This window comes from Micromesistius poutassou, assembly GCF_964030765.1.
Source record: "Micromesistius poutassou genome assembly, chromosome: 3".
In the NCBI taxonomy this organism is placed as follows: domain Eukaryota; kingdom Metazoa; phylum Chordata; class Actinopteri; order Gadiformes; family Gadidae; genus Micromesistius; species Micromesistius poutassou.
The window spans coordinates 17,898,977-17,923,883 of record NC_140273.1 but is presented as its reverse complement, the minus strand read 5'-3'; the positions used below and the strand labels follow the sequence as shown (position 1 = coordinate 17,923,883).

At 45.2% G+C, this 24,907-nt stretch overlaps 3 protein-coding genes across 3 annotated transcripts; 1 reads left to right on the top strand and 2 right to left on the bottom strand.

The window, feature by feature from the left end:
- Positions 1-356: 356 nt before the first annotated feature.
- On the bottom strand, positions 357-3,203 carry LOC311340720 (transcription elongation factor 1 homolog). The gene is made up of 4 exons (XM_084465594.1): positions 3,130-3,203; positions 2,661-2,805; positions 2,492-2,562; positions 357-2,069 (listed from the first exon to the last, which is right to left on the bottom strand). Exons 2-4 carry the CDS (start codon positions 2,774-2,776, stop codon positions 2,005-2,007), a joined length of 252 nt encoding a protein of 83 aa, XP_084321720.1. The 5' UTR covers positions 2,777-2,805; positions 3,130-3,203; the 3' UTR covers positions 357-2,004.
- A 2,815-nt stretch (positions 3,204-6,018) lies between these two features.
- On the bottom strand, positions 6,019-12,526 carry polr3f (polymerase (RNA) III (DNA directed) polypeptide F). The gene is made up of 10 exons (XM_084465605.1): positions 12,437-12,526; positions 11,505-11,622; positions 11,032-11,149; positions 10,717-10,784; positions 10,009-10,076; positions 9,028-9,140; positions 8,783-8,926; positions 8,231-8,338; positions 7,763-7,954; positions 6,019-6,196 (listed from the first exon to the last, which is right to left on the bottom strand). Exons 2-10 carry the CDS (start codon positions 11,564-11,566, stop codon positions 6,119-6,121), a joined length of 951 nt encoding a protein of 316 aa, XP_084321731.1. The 5' UTR covers positions 11,567-11,622; positions 12,437-12,526; the 3' UTR covers positions 6,019-6,118.
- Positions 12,527-13,139: 613 nt separating this feature from the next.
- dzank1 (double zinc ribbon and ankyrin repeat domains 1) lies at positions 13,140-24,049 on the top strand (the record flags this gene model as incomplete). Its single annotated transcript, XM_084466001.1, has 20 exons — positions 13,140-13,248; positions 13,860-14,004; positions 14,494-14,584; positions 14,704-14,776; positions 15,209-15,312; positions 16,013-16,080; positions 16,390-16,507; positions 16,677-16,790; positions 16,968-17,063; positions 18,468-18,575; positions 19,902-20,030; positions 20,161-20,404; positions 20,891-20,994; positions 21,130-21,198; positions 21,712-21,811; positions 22,114-22,172; positions 22,262-22,336; positions 22,699-22,826; positions 23,519-23,593; positions 23,857-24,049. The coding sequence occupies 20 exons, from the start codon at positions 13,140-13,142 to the stop codon at positions 24,047-24,049; spliced, it is 2,202 nt and encodes a 733-aa protein (XP_084322127.1).
- Between the last annotated feature and the right edge of the window lie 858 nt (positions 24,050-24,907).

Here is a 24,907-nt window from a genome sequence, read left to right as displayed (position 1 = left end):
GGAAAGGAAAGAGTCTATAATAGAAGGACAAGTGGAAGAGACTAGTAAGATTTCTAGGTGTTCAATATTTACAAAGTACAGATAAGACATATGACTGCTTACCAGTGGTCACCATTAAAAACTGAAACCCACCACTGGTTTGCTTTATACTTCCAATTGTGTGATCTATATGACAACAGTAAAAATCACACTAAGCCAAGCAAATACAACATACAGAAAATAGCGGTTTTCACTATAAGCCTGACTGTAAAACCCAGGCAGCCAGTAACACCTCAATCAGTGATCTGTGCTTATCTTTCAACATGGCCTGAACCACATCTGTAATTATTCATTATATTATTATAAGGGACAAAGGTCCACCTGAGTACGTCATATCAATATGCATGATTCTCCAACTAGGTACTGCATTGCTTTCCCTCTCTCCATCTCCATGTTTTGACTTCCTGTGCTTCCACCTGGTGGTGAAGACCATGCTAGACAGTGATTTCACGGTTTCAGCTTTGGTAACAGAAACATAGTGCTCTAACAAAAAGATTCACTCACCATCTAAAAGGAAACTTATGGAAGCTGCAATTAAAGCCAAGGTAAGCCAATAAAGCAAATCAGTTGAACATTGTTAACGTTCAGTATAGTTCACACTCATTCATTATAAATAACAATGACAGAATATGTATACTAATTATAATTGTAAGAGAATGAAGACTCATTAATGTAGCATTTAATAAAACAAACCCCCAGTGTTTCATAACATTTATTTTCATTGTTAACAGAAAAGGTATTAAATGGGGCCACAGTGTAATTGATACAAGCATATCTGGACGATTCAACCATCCAAGAGATTGTACTATAACAATGTGTTTTGCCACCATCTGTAAAGAATTTGTTATTGTTTTTAAAAAATCAAATCTTGCTGAAATAGTAACTTCCTGAATACTGTGATTGTTATGGCAATCCCATCTCTAACAACCATGCTATTTTCTATTGTCACAGAAAAGCAAACAACTATCAGTCTTCTTTGGAATTGCTTTAAAAAGGTTGAGGTTTTGACATGACAGAACCATGAGCTGAGCAATGGGTAAATTACTATGTACTGCAGTTTTCTTCAAAATAATTATTATCAGCAGTCTAGTTAAAAGCAAGTTGATGCTAGATTTATTATTATTGATTATTATTCATTGATTTAAAAACACAGAAAATGGGAAGGGAAGATAAGGATGACGATTTAAAAAAAATCTAAAAGGATAACGAAAGTAAAATGGCTCTCAAAATAAGGGTTAGCATTGTACACAATGTGTTTTTACCTTACTCGCTTTTAAGTGGACCCAAAAATGTGTTCACAAACTGCAGTCAACATTTAAACCTCACCCTGGAGCCGGCTGGTATGCCATGTAACAGCTGGTGCCACACTCAATGGAGCTGGGAGGTTAAAGCGAGTGTTCCCTAAACCAAAAACACAGGTCTAATGTCTTGTGTTGCACAATTACTACCTCATTGAATACCAACACTAGGCGACAAATAATTTTTGGTTGTGTTTCAGTAGTGTTCCTCAAACAAGAATAGTAATAATTTGGAAGCTTATAAAAGTGTACAAATGACACTGATTATATTACTAACCAACTAAAACCTTCTTGTAAGTTCTTCAATAAAATAATGTCAAACACAGCTAAAGGATCAGGGGTGTATGGGGCAGAGAGGTAGTGGATGGCGGGCCCAGAGGATTGCACTGAGCTAGGTGCACGTCAGGTAACCCAGTCCACCTGTTCCACAGCGAGCCATGGATCTCCAGGCCCACTACTCAAAGGGGGGGTCTTTGTCTTAGACTATCACTTAACTTCAAGGGGACCACTACTAGTAAACCTGTAAGTACCAGGGAACCACAAGGGAGACTTGACTATCTGCCTGGGAATGAGCACTCGGCTTGCTTCGACGATCCCAGGCCCTCCATCGGTCTCCTCCTCCTCTGCCTCCTCCCCCATCACCAAGAGGTCCACAGCCCTGCTAGGACTACTGATTGGCTGATTCACAGGCATCGATCCAATCACTGTACACGTCCACGGCCTCTGACAGATCTTAGGGGTAGCTGATTAAGGATAAAATGGTTTTATTGATCTACAGAATACTGTGTAGGGCGGTGTCAATGAAACAATGAATATAAATATGAAAGGAGAATGAAAACTGATGCAGCGCAGCATCATCTTCTTAATAGGCTTATAGTTGAGTAAAAGTTATGGTCTATCTAGTATTTTCCAGTCAGTTTTGATTATCGAAAGTACCATGGTTTAAACTGGGGTCATTAATCTCCTAGTTTTTTGGCTTCCACATAAACAAAAAAAGTGTTATTGCACAGGATTATATACATTACATATGGGCTACATGTGATTGATTGACCTATTGGTGTGCACTCCTAAATGAGTCTGATAAAAAATATGAGGTTATGAATCACAAACACTTACAGTAAGGAGTAATTGTTCACATTTTAAAGGAAGGATACATGTGATAGGTGTCTGGAACTCCTCCAGGCAGACGGTGCAGGATATTATTCCGGTATTTCTGGTTCTTTCCCTGTGGGTGAAAGTCAACACACGTATGTCAACAACAGCACTCAACCGCCGCCATGACATGGACTGTTCCGTTTCAAGGCTTGCGTCATACTTCCATACATTTTAACATCGCAGGACTTCTCGTGATTACAGAAGGGACAGGTGAACTGCGTGTCCAGGTCCCCCGTCAGCTTCTTCTTAGGGGGGGGCTTCCTTTTTGACTTGCGGCGACCCATTCTACACCTCGTTTAACCCAACGATAAACCTGTTCGGAAAGAGACACAACATAAATAAAGTACTATAAACAAAAAACGACATTCAACTCACAACATCAGCGACACGTTACTGGTTTGATTCGGACATCGGACCGTGATCGAGCAGGTTTGGCCGCTGGTTGCTCTGAATGTCACGGAGTTAACTCAACTAAAGAGATCTAGATAACGTGGAGTACTTCGGCTCCCAAGCAGCCTCACATTGCCTTTTAAATACGTGTTGGAGTTGAGTGAGTGTTCGTGGCTTGAAACGTGTTTAGGCGAACGTACGCTTGTTACATGATTAAGATAAATGTTGATAAGGAATGTTGACGAACCTCTTTTACATCTACCAGTTTGTAAAAAGCGTAAACACACGTTGCGACTAGGAGGAAGTCTCCCTCTAGATCCGGTAAGTCTCACAGGCTTCGTGATTGGTTGAAAGCACAGCAATAGACGGCGCACTGGTCTGTGGATCGTACGTCAACGTCGCCGCCATACTGGAGAGGGCAAGACTTAGGAATCTACGGGCCCCTACGAATAGTCAAATCTCCTAACCTTTATGCCTCCTTTCTTTAACCTTTGTGGAAAACGTCATCGGGTCAAGGAGAGCTGGAAAGGTGCTTCCTTTCGAACATGGGAAAAGACTGCACTCTGTTTAAAATGAATTCGACTCCACTTTTCCTAACCAACGTCAGTGCGCGGCGGCGGGTATTGCTGACCTCTAGCGTCTCTAGCGTGGAATTACAATTTTCCGAAGATGGGACTACAACAAGCGCTCTTTTGATCCATGCCAAAAAAATGTTTGAATCGAAATTAATTCATTTATTGCTGGTTAGTAAGCACATAATATACACCATAATAAAATAAAATGCCAACTATACATTTAAGAAAGACTACTGGGGGCAGTTAATTTCAACATCAACATAAGTTTAGCCTCTTTTTTTTTCACACGTTGATTGGGATTCAAGTAGCCTCAAATATTCCCGTTGGCCAAGTCCGACCTAAGGGATTCTCACTGTTAGCGATAACCTGATTGAAATCAATACGAGAAGAACGCATGGATCAAAGAGCTCTTGATGTAGTCAATCTCCGGAAAAGTGTAGTTTCACGCTAGAGACGCTAGAGGTCAGCAATACCTGCCGTCGCGCAATGACATCGGTTAGGAAAATAATAGAATAGAATAGACTTTATTTGTCATGTCACCATGAAAATGGTCTTTGGTCTCACTGAATAAAAACATAGGATACATAACAAGCACATTCACTCCATTGAGTAGGCATGTCCACCAGATTGACACATCACATGTATACCCCCTGACACATCACATACAGTATACCCCCTCCTCTAGCACACACACACACACACACACACACACACACACACACACACACACACACACACACACACACACACACACACACACACACACACACACACACACACACACACACACACACACACACACACACACACACACACACACACACACACACACACACACACACACACACACACACACACACACACACACACACACACCAGGTACAAGGCAGCCAGCAACAGTTCCAGCCCGTTCAGGGCACTCTAGTCTACACCTCCCTTTCATCTAGCTTTCCTTGGTTTGTTGACCATGGAGATCGCATTTGGGATAAAAGAGTCTTTGTATATTTTTTTCCTTGTCATATGTGCTCTATAGCGCCGCCCTGAGGGAAGCATTTCAAATTCATAATGGAGGGGGTGTCATCATCTAATATACTCATGGTTTTTCTTTGTTCTGCAGTGCTGTATAAAATATCTGGTGTTTTTTGGGGTCGCCCAATAATAATAATAAAATAATAAAAAGGACAAGTGACCATACCAGATAGAGATGTTGTAAGTAAGGATGCTTTCAATCAGGCTAACGTATGCCCTCTCAAGAATATTACAGCTAACTCCAAAGCTTTTCAATTTCCTAATTAAAAACAGCCTTTGGCTTGCCTTTTTGCATAAAGCATCCACATTCTCAGTGAAGTTTAGTTTGTCATCAATGGTTGTACCCAAATACTAACCCATAATACAAAAACATTTCACAATTTCCACATTTTGGTTAGTTAATGTCAGTGGGGTTGGAACACCTGTTTGATTAAGAATTAGCTCCTTCGTTTTACCCACATTGATAAAAAGTGAGCTGGTCTTACACCACTGCTCCAGCTTAAAAACATGTTCAGTATAGTCAGATATGCTGTCATTCTTGTGGAACAGTCCCACTAGTGCCATGTCATCTGCATATTTGAATAATTTAAAAGAACTTTGATGAAGAGTCATTTCATTTGTGTACACAGAAAACAGGACAGGGGAGAGAACACATCATTGAGGGGCCCCTGTGTTGAGCACTATTTCATTAGAGGCCATGTCCCTCACACACACACTCGCTGTGGGCGGTCGGATAGAAAGTGCGATCCAGTGCACCAGCCCCCCATCCACGGCCAAGTCAATGAGTCGTTGCAGGAGTATGTGAATTTGCATTGTGTTAAAGGCAGCAGTAAAATCAATAAATAAAATCCGTACATAAGTATTGGTGTTTTGCAAATGTTTGGAGACCATGGTGGAGTGAAATTCATTTTAAACAGCACTGTCTTTTCCTATGTTCGAAATTAAGCACCTTTTCATCACTCCTTGACCCGATGACGTTTTCCACAAAGGTTAAGGAAAGGAGGCATGAAGGTTAGGAGATTTGACTATTTGTAGAGGTCCATAGTGTGTGTGTGTGTGTGTGTGTGTGTGTGTGTGTGTGTGTGTGTGTGTGTGTCTGCCAGGGAGAGTGTGTGGCTGCCCTTCATGGAGGAGATGGGATGTGATGAGACGGTTATCATCGGTTACAGCTCTGGAGCCGCTGCTGCCCTGAGCCAAAATCAGTACATCACCTATACAATCAGTACAGTATCACCTATACAACATATATAATATAATTTGTATAACATCACATATACAACATGTATAACATCATTCATAGAACATAACATAAGATACTATACAGAACTTATGGAGGGGTTAGACTGTACATTGACTGGACAACAGCTCCAGGAGGAGCCTTGTGTGGAGGGGGAGGGGCCCTGTGGAGAGGGGCCTTGTGTGGAGGGGGAGGGGCCATGTGAGGAGAGGGAGGGGCTGCACTTCAGGCTGAATGACTCAAGCCTTATCTCAAATAACAAAAAATCGATCAGAATAAAGTTGTACAAGTGTGAAACATTTGTTTTAGTTTTTATTCCCAAGAATCCAAAAATACACAACAGATTTACAAGCTTTTCCTCACAGAGAAAATAATATGGCGGCCAGGTCATGGAGCTAGAAGTTCAGCCACTCGGTCATGTAGATGCAGCGAGACGGCGAGATCTCTCCTCCCTCGTGGCACTCGTCAAACACCTGGGGGGACAGCAGAACACTCAGACATCTGGGGCCTCATGTACTAAGACTTGCGTGGATTTCTGACTAAAACTTTACGCACGGCAAAATCTGGAAAGCTGCTGCGCACAAAAAAATCTGGATTAATCAATCCTTGCGTAAGCACGATTTCACACAGATTCTCTTTGTTCATCCCAATTAACGTGAAAATGTGCGCACGTGCACGAGCCCGTCTCTCCACCCAGTCTCCTCCCTCATTTAATATGCTAATTCGTATAAATAGACCTGCAGTAGTGCGCTCGTTAGGAGAAAGGAGAAAATGGCGAAAGGAAGAATAAATGACTTTAGTGAATGCGAGGTGGAGGTGCTGATTTTGGAGGTAGAGGACAGAAATAAGATCTTGTTTGGCTCTCTTTCCTCCGGAATCAGCACCATAAGCAAAAAACTGGCATTGGAAAACGTTGCCAAGTCGGTCAATGAGGTTGGGGCGGAAAGCCGAACTGTGGCTGACATTAAAAAAAAAGTGGTCGGACATCAAGGTGGACGTAAAAAGAAAGTCGTCTGCCCACCGGAGAAGCGTGGGTCAGACGGGCAGCGGGGCGGAGTCGGGGAGCTCGCCCTATTTGAGCAAAGGGTGGCAGCTGTGATTTGGGATCAGCTCACTTTTGGCCAAAAAAATCATAATAGTCGCGGAACACCCGTTCATTTCAAATGCAACCATCTTCTAACAAGGCCAACACTGCCATTGTCAACCTATCAATTATTGCCACATTTTGCGCATGCTTTTATATTCTCATTTATTTGGATGCATGCTGACGGTTGTTCCCATACACCCAAGGTGTCAATAATATGTACATAATTCGAAATCGACCGACTGGTTCATTGATAGATTGAATTTAAGTAACAATGGCTTGTTCTTACTCCACGCAACACCAAATAATAACATTGCAGTCAAGAATCTGACGACAAATGCGTGAAGAGAGATCCATTAGCGATGTCATGCGTGGTCCTGAAATATGTTTATTTAACGTTTAATAAACAAGTCATCACTGAAAATAATATTGCTGGGGCTTCCTTTTAATTTCCTTTTAACTCCAATAGTAACAATATATTTTTATGGGTCTGTTTACGTTTAGCCTAATATCAACAACAGTGTCACATTATACGTCTCGACAACAATAACGCATGATTGAAGTGCATTTAAGATCACACATCCCAATGTTCAAATCCACTTTGAACTAGCCTCATATTGCAATATTACTTCATCATGACTCGTGATCGAGTAGGCCTAATGTTGTTGCTCTGCATTGCCTCTATGTGCCGCCAACTGACAAAATGCAGCAGAAATGTGCGTAAGCCAGACATTTAGTTTGCGTGGAGAACCGCACATTCTCACGTCAAGTCAGTCTTTGTACATCCGAACGTTTGTGTGAGAAGTTGCTTATGCAGCTTTTTTGTGCGTAAGCAAGCTTTGTACATGAGGCCCCTGGAGAGCTAGCACAATGTGTGGCCATACAGGTGGGTTTGTACAGGCAGTGGTTGGGTTGTGTTCAGGAAGTGGGCGGGCGGGGTGCAGGAAGTGCGTACCGGGCAGAGTCCGCAGGGGGTCTTGACGAGGCCAGTAGGCTGTATGACGGGGTTGACCCCACGGAACAGCTTCATCTGACCGTCCACACTGCCCACCGTCCCCTCCTTGGCCGCGATGATGGTCATCTCCACCTTGCCGTCGTAGATCAGCGTGTTGAGGATCGTCTCGATGTCCTCCATGGACAGATCCACCTGACGAGCAGCAGAAAGCTTTAGCTGAACATACCCCTAGCTTTAATATAGCTAACTTTAATATAGCTGCCAATACACTTAGCTTTAATATAGCTGTGTGAGAGTGAGACAGGAAAGACTCACCTTACTGTGTGAGAGTGAGACAGGCAGACTAAACTTACTGTGAGAGTGAGACAGGCAAAGTAATGTTACTGTCTGAGAGTGAGATAGGCCGACTAACCTTACAGAGAGACAGGCAGACTCACCTTACTGAGAGAGTGAGACATGCAGACTCACCTTACTGATACCCAGCTCACAGATGTATTTCCAGACCTCGTGAGACGTGGCAAAGGAGCTGTTCCTCTGGATCATCGGACTCTGCTTACTCTCCCGGGCCACCTCCGCCTGCAACACACACACCACTGAACCCTGGTCCAATACACCACCTGACCCCGATCACACCCACCAACTAACCCCTGGCCTAACCCTCCACTTAACCCTTGTTCCACCCACCACCTTTCCCTGGTTCAGCCCACCACCTAACCCTGGTTCAGCCCACCACCTAACCCCTGGTTAGCTCACTACTTGGTGAGCCCTTCCTTCTGAACATGAGTAGCTCCTCATCTGGCAGTAGTTTTGAAAGTACCTACTGGCACAGTACACAATACTGGCCAGTACAGGCCACGGTAGTCATTGGAGAGGGAGGGTGAGGGAATACAGTTGGTCGCAATCTGCCACCTCACCACTAGATGGCACTCTACACGCTGGACCTTTAACTACGTTAAGTTAAAGGTCTGCTACTTACTTCACTAAGTTAAATAGCTGTTAACACGTCTGAGGATGACTCACCTTACTCTGCAGGAACTTGAAGCACTGCTGGTTGAGGACTTCCACGAACTCCGACTCAAAGTCCTGGTCACTGTACCAGGCCCCACCTGTCACCGAGCGGTCCGGCTGCACGTTGTACAGCATGTACACCTTCTTCTTAGAGGCCTACCATACACACACACACACACACACAAACACACATATATTAAAGCATGTACACCTTATTCTTAAGAGGCCTGCCTACCACACACATACACTGAACTCACAGCGACCGACTTGACGGCCTTGATCAGCTTCTTGCTCTCCAGGTTCTTCAGAATCTTGTTGACCTCAGTCAGAGGCAGGTTGCTCTTGAAGCGCATGTCTCTTGTCCAGATACCTACAGTAAGACAACCAAAGCTTCACTAACATCTAGAGAACTACAGTAAGACAACCAAAGCTCCACTAACATCTAGAGAACTACAGTAGGACAACCACAGCTTCACTAACATCTAGAGACCTACAGTAAGACAACCAAAGCTTCACTAACATCTAGAGACCTACAGTAAGACAACCAAAGCTTCACTAACATCTAGAGACCTACAGTAAGACAACCAAAGCTTCACTAACATCTAGAGACCTACAGTAAGACAACCAAAGCTTCACTAACATCTAGAGACCTACAGTAGGACAACCACAGCTTCATTAAAATCTAGAGCAGGGGTTCCCGAACATTTTCACCTTGAGACTCACAATGCTGCTGTGGTGTTTTTTTTATGTTATCACACAGTTTAGAAGAAGACTAAAGGTGTCGTGACTTATCTTGCGGTTAATCAAAATATTCACTGTCTTTCGGGATTGTGGCTTTTCGAACACACTCGCTCCTTTGATTCCAAAATAAAAGGCAGGGATCGTCTGTCAGCTTTACGGTATTTATTTCACCGATAGCAAAAAGAAAACGAAGGATCAACATAAACCTTTTCTAACATATACCAAAAGAGCTGTCACTGAGCACTTAAAAAACTGTACCGCTTCCCGTCTACCTATTCACCTGTGGCTCCTCTCCTAAATACACACAGGTGCGCTTCAACAACCCAAAATACGGTATCCCCCGCATGTCAAAAGCAAAATGTTTTTACTAAATGAAAACAGATTAAACAAACAATTAACTCAAATAACCAAGCCAAAACCATCTTGCATATTAACAAATAAATCAAACATTATATTTGTTAGAGCCATTACAAAATGGCTCTAACAAAAGGTCTCACCTTTGTTCCCTGCGTCCTCGATGATCTGGTAGACCAGCTTCTCCTGGTTGTCAGAGCCTTTCATCTTACTGGGGAGACAGAGCACAAATAACACGTCAGCTGCTACACTACTGCTACTGTAGTTATACTGTAGTACTGCTGCACTACTGCTACTGTAGTTATACTGTAGTACTGCTACACTACTGCTACTGTAGTACGGCTACACTGCAGTAATCATAATACGGCAGTCCTGATACTGTAGTAATCATACTGTAGTCCTGGTTCTGCAGTAATCATAATCATACTGTAGAACTGCTACACTCCTGGTTCTGCAGTAATCCTACTATAGTACTGGTACTGCAGTAATCATAATACAGCAGTCCTGATACTGCAGTAATCATACTGTAGTACAGTAGTACAGTAATCATACTGTAGTACTGGTACTGCAGTAATCATAATCCTACTCTATCAACTCTAGCGCCTTTCCTAGGTGCTAGCTGCTGGAAACAGAGAAGTGGAACTGTTTTCAGAACACCAGGAGCTGTGTCCACATCTGCAGCTCTATGACTTTGGGTGGTGCAGTAGAAAGCAGAGTTTCTTTGCATGACTAGCATGATCAGTTTAAGCCAATCGAGTATCACCCCAGACAAATATTGGTATGGGAACACGTGTGGACGGGGCCTAGGGTAAAGCAGAGTTAGTGCCAGTACAAAGGAGTGTGTGGTTTACCTGGCAGACTGAGCGTCCTTCATACGATACAGGAGACCAGAGCTGTTCCTCAGCAAGTCCAACTGACCCTACACAACAGAAACATCGCATTCAGTACTCAGACCCTAGTCTTCCTCCGAGACCCTTCCTCCCAAACACTAGTCTTCCTCCCAGACCATAGTCTGACTTCCATCTAGACCCTAATCTTCCTCCCAGACCCTTCCTCACAAACCCTAGTGATCCTCCCAGACAATAGTCTAACTTCGATCCAGACCCTAGTCTTCCTCCCAGATCCTATTCTTCCTCCCAGACCCCAGTGGTCCCGGTGGTTCCTACCAGAGACAGCAGCTTGTTGATGACCATGGCCCGCTGCGTGGGCTCCAGGTGGGGCATGTCGTTCTGGATCACCTGGTCCGTGATCCCCTGGGGGAACTGTATACAGAGCTCCTTGATCCTTCAGAGAGAGAGAGAGAGAGAGAGAGAGAGAGAGAGAGACAGCTAAATGTCGCTGCCCTGCGCAGTAGAATTACATCATACCTAACAGCACCATCAACCCTTTAAACACTGCAGTGTCAAACACATTTTGAATGTAGTACCTACACTGTACACAATAAGTGCTATTTAAAAATGATTCATTTTGATATATTGTATAACTAGGCTAGCCTTTTACGTTAAACGATATGGAATTACACCAGGAACAATCCATAATAAAGTAGAGTTGGTATGACAACCTCCATCAATAGAGCAGTGTAGCATCATGAAGCTACGGTTAGCATCAGAAGTAGTTGTAAAATGAATGAATGACTGACCTGTTTTCAATCACCGCAGCATCAGCAGGGTCACACTCCTTCTTCACTTTAACGTCCGCCATTGTACCGTGTTCGGTACTGTCCGTATGGAGTGATGAAGGTCTTCAGTTGTAACCAGCTTTAGTTGTAATACATGTGCAACATCAACACGGGTCGGCTACTACGTCAGAGTGAAATATGCGAGTGTGGGTGGGGGCTTAAATGAGCAGTCCGAAAAGGTGCCTGGTCATAATGAGGAGGCCGTTATTATATATATTATATATATGATACATCTGTACGTGAGTGTCAAATAAAGTGTGGTCGGGGCGCTTCTCTTGCGTTGTGTTCTGTTGTCCGCGACGATGAAAGAAACTCAAGACCATGTGGTTGTTGCCATTCATTGATGTTCCTTATTCTCAGGGTTGCCAACTTTGGGTTTTTGGCTGGAGTGAGACTCTGAGACTATATTGTTTCATTAAAAACAATACGCTGTTGTCTGGTCTAGTCTAGTCAAGTCGTCGACAGAAAATTAACGGGAGTTTTTATTTTTTTGGCGTGACATTTGTTGCGTTTGCGTGAACGTGAGGTTGATGCTGAGAGCGTGAGTGTCACGCCAGATGCGTGAGAATTGGCAACCCTGAATTATTCAGCACAAAACAAACAGTTTCACTTGTAACATGCACGATAACTGCGTTATTGTGTCTGAAACGCATCGTCATGCACGCAGTTTGAGTTCTCAACAGCTTGAACCGATATTATCCATTCGTTCCAATAACTTTGTTGCATCCTGCAACTTGCAAAACAAAATAGCTTTCTGAAACATACCACATATATTGATTGTCTCTAAAAGACACAATCACATTTTACGAAATGCTATACTATACAACTGAATACAATAACAGTGTTTGTGTTGTTTTGTCATCGACTCAAAATGCTACCAATTTAGAGCACACCTTCAAGCAGGTACATCTGTGGTAATGGAGATGCAATTCCCAGCCGCGCTGGACTACTGCGTCGGTTCGAGCCAGGCTGGTCCGTGTATGGTCCGTGTATGATCCGATCATTTGATCATTTGATCATTTGATCATACACGGACCCAGGCTAAACCAGTCTAGGCTGATGGGAAAAGTCGTATAGCGGCAACACGTCTGTTAATGGAACAGGGCGAGCTTTCCTCAGTAACTGATTGTAACACATAACCGATTAACAACATACACTTTGGTGATATTAAAACAAAAACAAAAAAAACAATACAATAGGCTACTTTTTCGCTGAATAATTATTTGACATCTTTTTACATAAATCATTTTTAGGATCGCTATAACAACCAACCAAACGTCAAACTTTCACTTGCTTTTTCCCTTTCTAGTGATCGTTCGTTATGTAAAGCGCGGTACGGGTGAGCGGAGCTCCACATGTCGGCGCCTCTTTGGGTTCAAACCCCGCCGCGTTTGGTCTTGACGAAACTAACGAACACCCGTTGCTACGGAGTTGTTTGGGGTAGCATTGCGTTTCCAGGCGACGAGTGAGGCGGTGGGACCGTGAAAACCTAAACGCGCTCTTTATCTAAAGTAACGGACTCATTCATATGAATCATAACGGCGGATATTAAAGTAGAGTGAGCGGTCACTACATGGTGGGTCGGACCCTGTCACCATGGCAGCGGGTTCGGTCGCAGCTCCGCGCCTCATACCCCTACGCGCGCCGGGTCACGGGAGGGCAGGGCACGAGGTGGACACCGCAACACCTGTTGAGATGAAATCAGGTACACACAAATCCTTCTTTACTTCGTTCTTAACTTCTTAAAATACTTCTTTCTTCATTTTAATTTTCTTCCAAAACCATCTTTATGTTGTGTTTGTGTGTGTCAGTAGGATGGGAAAATCGACCAGTCAAACAATGGCATTAGCAAATAACGCTGACAATTTCTACTTGCTAATGGTCCAATCTCCCCCTGGTGTCAGGCATTCACCCGTTGTCCAAGGGTTTATCTGTCATGAGTTCTCTCATTCTGAACACTGAGATTCTGAGAAGAAAACACTTTATGAAGGGTCACAACAATAGCACAACAACTGCTCCTCCTACCTCCCCCCGCCTGCTCCTCCTACCTCCCCCCGCCTTCTCCTCCTACCTCCCCCAGCCTGCTCCTCTTACCTCCCCAAGTCTGCTCCCCCTACCTCCCCCCTGCTCCTCCTGTCTCCCCAGACTCCTCATGACAGTCAGAGAAGGTGTTATGACTACTAGGAAACAGCACACACACACACACACACACACACACACACACACACACACACACACACACACACACACACACACACACACACACACACACAAACAGTGCTCTTGACTGCCTGTCTGTGCCTGTAGACTCTACAGATGTGCAGATCTTCTACACTCTGGATGGTAGTAGTCCCGAGGCGTGGCGGACAGTGCGGGGGGGGGAGAACTCCACCATGAAGTACAGCGGAGCCCTCCTCCTTCCCCCAGGGAAGGTCTCCGTCAGGGCTGTGGCTGTCACCAGGTGAGGCCTTCATTAACCAATTAACCCAGCGGTCACCAGATGAGGCCTTCATTAACCAATTAACCCAGCGGTCACCAGGTGAGGCCTTCATTAACCAATTAACCCAGCGGTCACCAGATGAGGCCTTCATTAACCAATTAACCCAGCGGTCACCAGGTGAGGCCTTCATTAACCAATTAACCCAGCGGTCACCAGGTGAGGCCTTCATTACCAATTAACCCAGCGGTCACCAGGTGAGGCCTTCATTAACCAATTAACCCAGCTGTCACCAGGTGAGGCCTGCATTCACAAATTAACTCAGCTGTCACCAGGTAAGGCCTTCATTAACTCATTAACCTAGCTATCACCAGATGAGGCCTTCCTTAACCAATTAACCCAGCGGTCACCAGGTGAGGCCTCAATTAACTCATTAACCAAGCTGTCACCAGGTGAATTGAATAATAAAAATGAATTTATTATGAAAATAAACCCTGCCCCCTCCCCCTCCAGGGACGGCAGGCAGAGTTCTACCGTGACCAAACTGTTCTTGGTGTCGCTGAATGAGGCGTCATTGAGAGGCCAGAAAGACCTCCAAGACAAGGTTCTACAGCTTTAAACTTCGACTCAAGACTTATACACTGCACTACTATTATTACTTAGAGATACCATAATTAATACTACTATACACAGGGTACCTTTGACCGACCTCTGACCTCACAGGAAATTGGCCAGGAGACACTGCAGGAGACAGGAAGGGGTACCCCCAGCCAATCTATGCTGCAAAGTCCTGCAGGTGTGGAAGTTGCATCCTGTACTACATCACATCCTGTTACTATCTCACATCTTGTTAATACCTCATATCCTGTTCATCCTGTTTCTACCTCACATCCATTTACTACCTCATATCCTGTTCATCCCGTTACTACCTCACATCCTGTTACTACACCATGTCCTCACTTTTTAGTGAGGAGCTGAACCCTAACCCTGTGTGTTCTGTGTGTTCTGTGACCCCTAACCCTGTGTGTTCTGTGTGGGATCTGTGTGTATTCTGTGTGTGTTCTGTATGTTCTGTGTGTGTTCTGTGTGTTCTGTGTGTGTTCTGTGTGTGTCCTGTGTGTGTTCTGTGTGTTCTGTGTGTGTTCTGTATGTTCTGTGTGGTCTGTGTGTGTTATTTTTGTTCTTTGTGTTCTTTGACCCCTAACCCTGTGGGTTCTGTGTGTTTCAGATGTTCTAAGATCATCTGGAGGCGCTCGGTTCCTCCGTGGTCGTCTGGGACCCCAAGAACCCCAGACCCAGAAGAGCTCCTCACCCAAAGAACCCCCAAGACCGGTACCCCCACCCCCACTGGGACCTCTACAGACCACATACATGTTCATCTTACATCACTACATGAAATCCCCTCATCACTAACTACATGACATAATTACATCACTAACTACATGACATAACTACATCACTAACTACATGACATAACTACATCACTAACTACATGACATAACTACATCACTAACTACATGACATAACTACATCACTAATTACATTACATAACTACATCACTAACTACATGACATAATTACATCACTAACTACATGACATAACTACATCACTAACTACATGACATAACTACATCACTAACTACATGACATAACTACATTACTAACTACATCACTAACTACATGACATAACTACATCACTAACTACATGACATAACTACATCACTAACTACATGACATAACTACATCACTAACTACATGACATAACTACATTACTAACTACATGACATAATTACATCACTAACTACATGACATAACTACATCACTAACTACATGACATAACTATATCACTAACTACATGACATAACTACATTATTAACTACATCACTAATTACATCACTAACTACATGACATAACTACACAACATTACTACATGACATAACTACATCACTAAAAACCTGACATCACTACATGACATCACTACATGCAGCCCCCTGGCTGCCCTCAGTCCTTCTAACCTCCTGTTACCTTCCCAGAAGACACTGCAGGCTAAACCAAGCCACACCCAGAGCACTAGGGTCCAGCGAGAAGCAGACTTCCTCAGGTAGCGAGCCTGTCTGTCTGTAGTCTGTCTGTCCACAGTCTGTCTGTCTACTCTGTCTGTAGTATGTCTGTCGACTCTGTCTGAAGTCTGTCTGTCGTCTCTGTCTGTCTTTATCTGTCTTATAGTCTGTCTTTCCAGGTGTACCAGGTGTGTATTATATCTGTCCAGGTGTACCAGGTGTTTTATATATGTCCAGATGTACTTTATCTGTCCAGGTGTACCAGGTGTTTTATATATGTCCAGGTGTACCGGGTGTTTTATATCTGTCCAGGTGTACTTTATCTGTCCAGGTGTACTATATCTGTCCAGGTGTACCAGGTGTTTTTGTGATCGTCCGTCTGATCCATTCTCGCGGTTCTGTATCCACTGTGGCGCCTCACTTCCTCCCGTCCCGGGACAACGACAGCCCCCTCCTGAGGCAGGACAGGTACAGTACCTCATGCACCACATACCTCCCACACAGCTTACACACACTATACACCTAACAAACACCTCACCTGATATAATTTAGACAGCAAAGCTGTTGGATGTGCTTGGGCCATGTGCAGGTAGATGAGGTTCTTTATAGCAGTTGTCGTATATGTTGTGTGTTTCAGATGGGGGTGTGTGTTGTCTGTAACACACTGGTGCCTGTCAACACGCCTTCCTGTCTGATCTGTGAGGCTGCCATCCCACCTCAACTACGCCCCCAGGCCCGTATCAAGCTGAAGGTACCTGACCTCAGCCAGGAGCATTTAGCTGGAGGTACCAGTGTAATGTGGTTTAATAATCTGCCTACCTGTCTGTCTGTTTCCTACCTGTCTGTCGGTCTACATGCCTGCGTGCGTGTGCGTATATGTGTGTGTGTGTGTGTGTGTGTGTGTGTGTGTGTGTGTGTGTGTGTGCAGGACAAAGTCTTGTGTGTGGCGTGTGGAAGTGTGAACCCAGGTCATATCTCCCACTGTGTGACCTGTGAGAACCGACTCCTTCCCACTCCTGCCTGGGTAAGACCTGACCTCCAACCCCACACCACCCTGCTGACTGTTAGCTGACCTGTTGTGAGGTTACAGTGTTGTGAGGTTACAGTGTGTTGTGGGGTTACAGTGTGTTGTGGGGTTACAGTGTTGTGAGGTTACAGTGTGTTGTGAGGTTACAGTGTTGTGAGGTTACAGTGTTGTGAGGTTACAGTGTGTTGTGAGGTTACAGTGTGTTGTGGGGTTACAGTGTTGTGAGGTTACAGTGTGTTGTGAGGTTACAGTGTTGTGAGGTTACAGTGTTGTGAGGTTACAGTGTGTTGTGAGGTTACAGTGTTGTGAGGTTACAGTGTGTTGTGAGGTTACAGTGTTGTGAGGTTACAGTGTGTTGTGAGGTTACAGTGTTGTGAGGTTACAGTGTGTTGTTGGGTTACAGTGTGTTGTGAGGTTACAGTGTTGTGAGGTTACAGTGTTGTGAGGTTACAGTGTTGTGAGGTTACAGTGTGTTGTGAGGTTACAGTGTGTTGTGAGGTTACAGTGTTGTGAGGTTACAGTGTTGTGAGGTTACAGTGTGTTGTGAGGTTACAGTGTTGTGAGGTTACAGTGTTGTGAGGTTACAGTGTGTTGTCGGGTTACAGTGTGTTGTGATGTTACAGTGCGTTGTGAGGTTACAGTGTGTTGTGAGGTTACAGTGTGTTGTGAGGTTACAGTGTTGTGAGGTTACAGTGTGTTGTGAGGTTACAGTGTTGTGAGGTTACAGTGTGTTGTGAGGTTACAGTGTTGTGAGGTTACAGTGTTGTGAGGTTACAGTGTTGTGAGGTTACAGTGTTGTGAGGTTACAGTGTTGTGAGGTTACAGTGTGTTGTGAGGTTACAGTGTGTTGTGAGGTTACAGTGTTGTGAGGTTACAGTGTGTTGTGAGGTTACAGTGTTGTGAGGTTACAGTGTTGTGAGGTTACAGTGTGTTGTGAGGTTACAGTGTGTTGTGAGGTTACAGTGTTGTGAGGTTACAGTGTGTTGTGAGGTTACAGTGTTGTGAGGTTACAGTGTTGTGAGGTTACAGTGTGTTGTGAGGTTACAGTGTTGTGAGGTTACAGTGTTGTGAGGTTACAGTGTTGTGAGGTTACAGTGTGTTGTGAGGTTACAGTGTTGTGAGGTTACAGTGTTGTGAGGTTACAGTGTGTTGTGAGGTTACAGTGTTGTGAGGTTACAGTGTGTTGTGAGGTTACAGTGTGTTGTGAGGTTACAGTGTTGTGAGGTTACAGTGTTGTGAGGTTACAGTGTGTTGTGAGGTTACAGTGTGTTGTGAGGTTACAGTGTTGTGAGGTTACAGTGTGTTGTGAGGTTACAGTGTTGTGAGGTTGCAGTGTTGTGAGGTTGCAGTGTTGTGAGGTTACAGTGTGTTGTGAGGTTACAGTGTGTTGTGCGGCCCCAGACGGTGGCCCCTCCCCCCCCTCCTGCAGGCGACCAGAGGCTGGCCTGCTCCCTGTGTCACCGCACCAACAACCAGGACGCTAGGTTCTGCGACTGGTGCGGCGCCAAGGTAGCTCCTTTACCACCTCTAACTACCTGGAACTACCTTTAACTACCTGGAATTACCCATAACTACCTCTTACTAGCACCCTGGAAATCCAGAGTTCTCGCGAGAGCACAATTTGAATTTGCTCAGCGAGTCACTCTGGGAACGAGCAATATACTCAGTCCCGATTCCCCTGGCCCAGAATATTAAAGGAGTCACCCCATGTTGAGGGAAGCTAAAAACCCCACGAAAATTGATTCGACCAAGCCAGAGATCTGCACTGGCTGCCGGCGCTATGGAATAGCTATAACGCTAACCTGTGGGGGCAAGCTCTTTATCTGCTTTTGGGGCTTCTAAACACATTCAGAAAACCATTCCAAGACCTATGTAACACGAGTTGGTTCCTTACGAGACACCACCGTGCTTGTTTAACTCAAACTGTGTGGTGAAACAGTATAAACTTGGCTGGGAGCGCATCCATTCTGCTATCGCCTAGTAAGGGCTTTCTGGATATATCCACGGGGTAATCTGCGGTGAGTCGTGAAAACAATAATGTGGTTAAAAATCGACAAGTTCTCCTTTAACCAATCACATCGGGGTATCTGATATAGGCGGACCAAAAGCGTTGCTGTTTTACCGACCAAATACGGCAAGTCTTATCTATTGGTTAGCTCCGCTGGTCTGGATACATCACCCCTTGTATTCTTCTGATTGGTCGTAGTGTTATCCAATTGCGTGCAGTGATATTTTCAAATGCATGCTTGCTGCCGCCCCTCAAACTGGGCCATTTTGATTTCTCGTTGCCAGACCCTACATCTTTCTAGATGTGGATGTCTGGATTTCCAGGCTATCTAACTAGCACAAACTACCTCAAACTACCTGGAGCTACCTTTAACTACCTGTTACTACCACCAACTACCTTTAACTAGCTGGAACTACCTTTAACTACATGGAATTACCTCTTACTACCTCTAACTACCACTAACTACCTCAAACTACCGGGAACTTCCTTTAACTACCTATTACTACCACCAACTACCACTAACTATCTCTAACTAGCTGGAACTACCTTTAACTACCTATTACTACAACCAACTATCTCTAACTACCACTTACTACCTCTAACTGCCTCTAACTAGCTGGAACTACCTGTAACTACCACCAACTACCTCTAACTACCTGTAACTACCACCAACTACTACTCCCTAACTCTAACTACTACACAACTACCATTTAACTAACCAGATATCATTCAACCACCAATCATGTAACAACGTGTCGACCTTGTACAGACTCTAGTGTACCATTCATCTCTAACCACTGTGTGCGTGCGTGTGTGTTTGTGTTAAGCCCTCCCACCCTCTGAGCAGGGTGTTATGTGGGGGCTGTGGTGCCAGCAGCCACCCCTATGCCTCCTACTGCTCCGCATGCGGCCTTCTATTGGTCGCCCCCCCACGAAGCCACGCCTCATCTGTCCCTGTAAGGGGGGCACACCCACAGGTCTGTTATAAACGCTACAGCCAATACTACTACTAGTACTGCTACTAGTGATACTACGAGTCATTGTGTGGAGTACAACCTTTAAAGATTAACTCATTCGTGTTCCCAGGGCTCCCCCTTGACCACCAATGGAGTCACCTGGCGGCCCCTGCTCTCCCCTGACTCCTCCCATAGCACCTCACAGGCCACGCCCGCCCAGGCCAGAGCCCCGCCCACCGCGGACCGGCAGACCCAGACAGTGGGTCTGTTCTACCCGTCTGCCGCTGAACTACAGAAGACTCACCAGCAGAGGGAGCTGGCGGAGCAGACAGCCCCTCGCAGGCCACTGCTCACTGCTGTGAGCCCGGGAAGAGGTGGACCATTTATGTCTTCATATACAGTACTATATTAAAATATCAATATAATAAACTTGACCAAATTAAATAAAATAAAAATAATAATAAATGATACTACATTTAACAATAAATAAAATATAATTAATTATACTATATCCAATTATAAATCAAATGTAATCAATTATATAATATATATAAATATATAAGATAATGAATATAATTTCAATTCATCATTATAATTTATTAATTGATATAATTACTTATAATAAAATAATTATACTATATCAAATAATATAATAAAAAGTATTATATTATATATAAAATTATCAATATGATATAATAAGTATAATAATTATTATCAATATAATTGAATAAATGTTATGTAATATAATAGAACAGAATCACTATACTTGATCATTCTGTTATAATACCATGGAGTGTGTGTGTGCTAGGGCGCGCGGCCCTGGTTGACCAATAGGATTGAGGGATGCTGATGTGTTTCAGGGTACTGGAGGAAGCAGGTGGATCATGTGTGTGCTCACCTGCGCGCCTACGCCCAGAACAACCCCCACTTCAGAACGCTGCTGGGGGAGCCTCGGATGGGGCGGGTGAGACCACACGCACACACACACGCACACACACACACACACAAACACACATGCAAACACTAACACACACACACACACACACACTCACTCACAGGCTCACTCTGCTTCTCCCAGATGGCGTCGGTTGTGATCAAGGAGGACGACTTTGAAGTGAGTCTGAGGCTCAGCTTCCTGCTGGGGGGACCAGAGCCCCAGGGGACCCAGGTGAGTCCCTCTGGTAGGTCCTGGTAGAGGTCCTGGTAGAGGTCCTGGTAGACGTCCTGGTCGGGTCCTGGTCGGGTCCTGGTCAGGTCCTGGTCAGGTCCTGGTCAGGTCCTGGTAGAGGTCCTGGTAGACGTCCTGGTAGGGGTCCTGGTCGGGTCCTGGTCGGGTCCTGGTCGGGTCCTGGTCAGGTCCTGGTCGGGTCCTGGTCAGGTCCTGGTCGGGTCCTGGTCGGGTCCTGGTCGGGGTCCTGGTCTCGTCCTGGTCGGGTCCTGGTCGGGTCCTGGTCGGGTCCTGGTCGGGTCCTGGTCAGGTCCTGGTCAGGGTCCTGGTCGGGGTCCTGGTCGGGGTCCTGGTCAGGTCCTGGTCGGGGTCCTGGTCTGGTCCTGGTCTGGTCCTGGTCAGGTCCTGGTCGGGGTCCTGGTCTGGTCCTGGTCAGGTCCTGGTCTCGTCCTGGTCTGGTCCTGGTCGGGGTCCTGGTCAGGTCAAGACTGAGCGGTCTTCTTGGTTCTGTAGGCTTGCAGAGAGAGGCGTGCTGGGGAGAGCCCAGACCCAACCCAGACCCTGAGCAGCGTGACAGAGGGACAGAACCCTGGGCCCAACCCTACCAGTCTGGGTGAGGATACCATCACTTACCAGACTACCTGTAGCTCTACCTGACCACCTGCAGCTCCTCCTGCTTATCTGTAGCTCTACCTGTCTACCTGTAGCTCTGTTTACCTGTTTCTCTATCTGTAGCTTAACCTGTCTACCTGCATCTCTACCTGCATCTCTACCTATAGCTCTCAGTCTTACTGTAGCTCTACCTGTAGCTTTACATGTAGTCCTACCTGTTGCTCTAAATGTAGCTCTACCTGTAGCTATATATGTAGCTCTAGCTGTAGCTCTACCAGTGTATTCTGATGTTCTCATTGGCAGGAAAGAAGCAACCAGCAGCCCGGCAGAAGCCCCGCCTCCAGACTACCCAGAAGCCCCTGGTAGGTGACGGCTGTTGCCCAGCAACACCAGTCCTTCTTCAACACCATGGAAACAGAGTCTTTCATAGAGCATTTGATTGGTTCGGCAGGACGGCCTGCTGCTGGAGGAGGTGGGCCCGGGGGGGCGGGGCAGCATACCTGTGGTGCAGCAACTCCTCGACCAGGTGACCAACACCCTGTCCGCCCCTTTAAGGACAAACTTTACCTTTAAGGAGAGTCCCCGATTTTAAGGACAAGCATTACCTCTAGGGAGAGACCCCAACTTTAAGGACAAACTATACCTATAGGAGAGACCCCACCTTTCTGCACAAATGTAACATATAAGGAAATACCTCACCAATAAATAAAGTAAATGAATGTACTTTTAAATTTACTTTTTAAGGACTACACCTTTAAGTGAGTCCACACCTATAAGAGAGACCCCAACTTTAAGGAGAGACTTCCCCTTTAAGAAAGACCCAAGCTTTAAGTGAGACCTCACATCATGAGATCACACCTTTAAGACTTGAACTATAATGATTGACAGGGGGCAGACCCGATGTGTCAGGACAGTGAGGGGCATTCCGTCCTGGTGGTTGCCGTAGTGAACGGACGCCCTGACATTATCCCTGTCCTGGTGCAGAGAGGAGCCAATGTCAACCAACAGTCTGGACCGTAAGAGGACACACACACAGAGCACACACACACAGACAGTCACAAAGTCACACACACACACACATACACATACCTGCCTCCCAAGGTGTTTTTGATACTTTTTACCAGCCGGTGTGGATACAATTTAATATGTAAACTAGTATTGTTAGAGGTGCTGTAGGTAAGGTTTAATATATAAACTAGTATTATTAATGGTGCAGTAGGTACGATTTAATATATACTGGTATTATTAAAGGGTTTGTAGGCAACATTTACTATGAACAAGTAACAAAAGTAATAAATGGTGCTGTAGATACATTTAATATATAAACTAGTATTGATAAAGGTGCTGTAGGTAAGATTGAATATATACTAGTGTAAGTGTAATCTGCTATACAAATGGCACAGCCAATCATCATTAGTGAGTTAAATAATATGTTCCTACTTGACTGCACCTGACTCTGTATGAGACAGTTTCAATTTCAGAAGCTCATTATGAATAATCAGGGAATCTTGTCCCTGATTGGTTCAGGGAATCCCAATCACAGGTGTGTGTAATGCAACACTACTCAACAGCGGAGAAACGTAGGGAGGGAGGGAGCAGAGAGGGGGTGGGACGTTGTTCTGGTTGTTTAGTAGTTAGTCCTTTTCCCTCTCTTTAGAACACTTTAAGACTCTAAGCTACAGCACCTTTAAGTGCGTTTGTGTTGCAGGTTCAAGAACACGGCTCTCCACGAGGCCGCCTCGCAGGGGTCCAGAGGTCTGCAGTCTGCTAGAGTCCTGCTGGGGTAACACACACACACACACACACCTTCCCGTTTTTTTTAATGTACTTCCGGTCTGACGAGGTGTACATTGTGTGTGACGGTGTGTACTTCCTGTTTGACGGGATGTACTTTCTGTGTGATGAGTATATTTCCTGTGTGACAGGCGTTCTTCCTCTCCGGCTAGGTGTACTTCCTTTCTGCCTAGGGTTACTTCCCGTCTGACGGGGGGGGCTTCCTGTCTGACAGGCAGTACTTCCTGTCTGACAGGTTACTTCCTTTTACAGGTGCAGAGCCAGGATGAAGAGGAACGCTCAGGGCGACACGCCGTACGAGCTCTCCCTGACCTGCGGCTGCCCCCCCATGGTGCAGCTCCTCACGGCCCAGCTGGGACACACCCTGCTGGGCACGCTGCTGCCGAACCCGGCCACAATCAGCCTGGAGCCCACAGCCGCCGCCGCCAGCAGCAGCAGCGGCTGACCCTCACCAGCTAGACCAATCGACAGTCGTGGATGTACTGCCCAGAGGACCCCATGATGACATCATAGCGGGGGGGGGCGGTCGGACAGGAAGGTGACCCAGGCGGAAGGACAGCTGTGATCGGGTGATTCTATGGAAGTGTGTGTGCCACTCTCGATGACGTCACCAGTGCCATGGAAACAGAAGCATGTACAAACATTCAGATAACTCTGAACACACGATGACGCTGGGATTGGCCTTCAGCATCCAGCGGACAGATGGAGCCCAGCACTCTTAACACAAAATGTACTTGTACTGTTGGTGGTAAACTTCTGGTTTGAGAATGTCAAAGTGTTAAGTTACAGCTGAAATTAACACCACTCTTAATTATTTAATCTTTGTATCTTATTGTTATTCTGTTCTCTTGTTGGACAGATGTTAGAAATATTAAAATACATAACTTCTATCATAGTACATATAACTTCTATCATATAACTTCTATCATCTGACACACAGGATAGGAGGTCATCAAACAGACTTCATTACACTTCACATGAACATTACCCTTAACCCTCTCTAATATACTATTTAGGCCCTGTCCCATTTCTCCCCCCTTACAACTTCCACTTGGTTTGCTCTCAACACTTCCAGTGCTCTCAACAGTAAATCTTTGACTTCGTTTTAAGCCTGCATCGGACCTCACTACGTTTTGAGGGTTGATTATAAAGGGCAAAATAGCACTGCCCCTTGCTCCCTACAGTAACGGGACACCCTACCCCTACACAAGAATGCGCAAAATCTAGGGTTAGGGCAAAAATCTAGGGTTAGGGGAGGTATTGGGACGGGGCCTATGCAGCAGGCACTTCATCCAAAGCAACT

Coding starts and splice junctions, on each gene's coding strand:
- LOC311340720 (XM_084465594.1), bottom strand. CDS start 2,776: ATGGGTCGCCGCAAGTCAAAAAGGAAGCCCCCCCCTAAGAAGAAGCTG. Junction 2,563..2,660: donor AAGTCCTGCGATGTTAAAAT/GTATGGAAGTAT, acceptor TTTCACCCACAG/GGAAAGAACCAGAAATACCG. Junction 2,070..2,491: donor GTTCCAGACACCTATCACAT/GTATCCTTCCTT, acceptor GCTACCCCTAAG/ATCTGTCAGAGGCCGTGGAC.
- polr3f (XM_084465605.1), bottom strand. CDS start 11,566: ATGGCGGACGTTAAAGTGAAGAAGGAGTGTGACCCTGCTGATGCTGCG. Junction 8,339..8,782: donor TCAAGTTCCTGCAGAGTAAG/GTGAGTCATCCT, acceptor TGTGTGTTGCAG/GCGGAGGTGGCCCGGGAGAG. Junction 6,197..7,762: donor CCCCCTGCGGACTCTGCCCG/GTACGCACTTCC, acceptor CTGTCCCCCCAG/GTGTTTGACGAGTGCCACGA.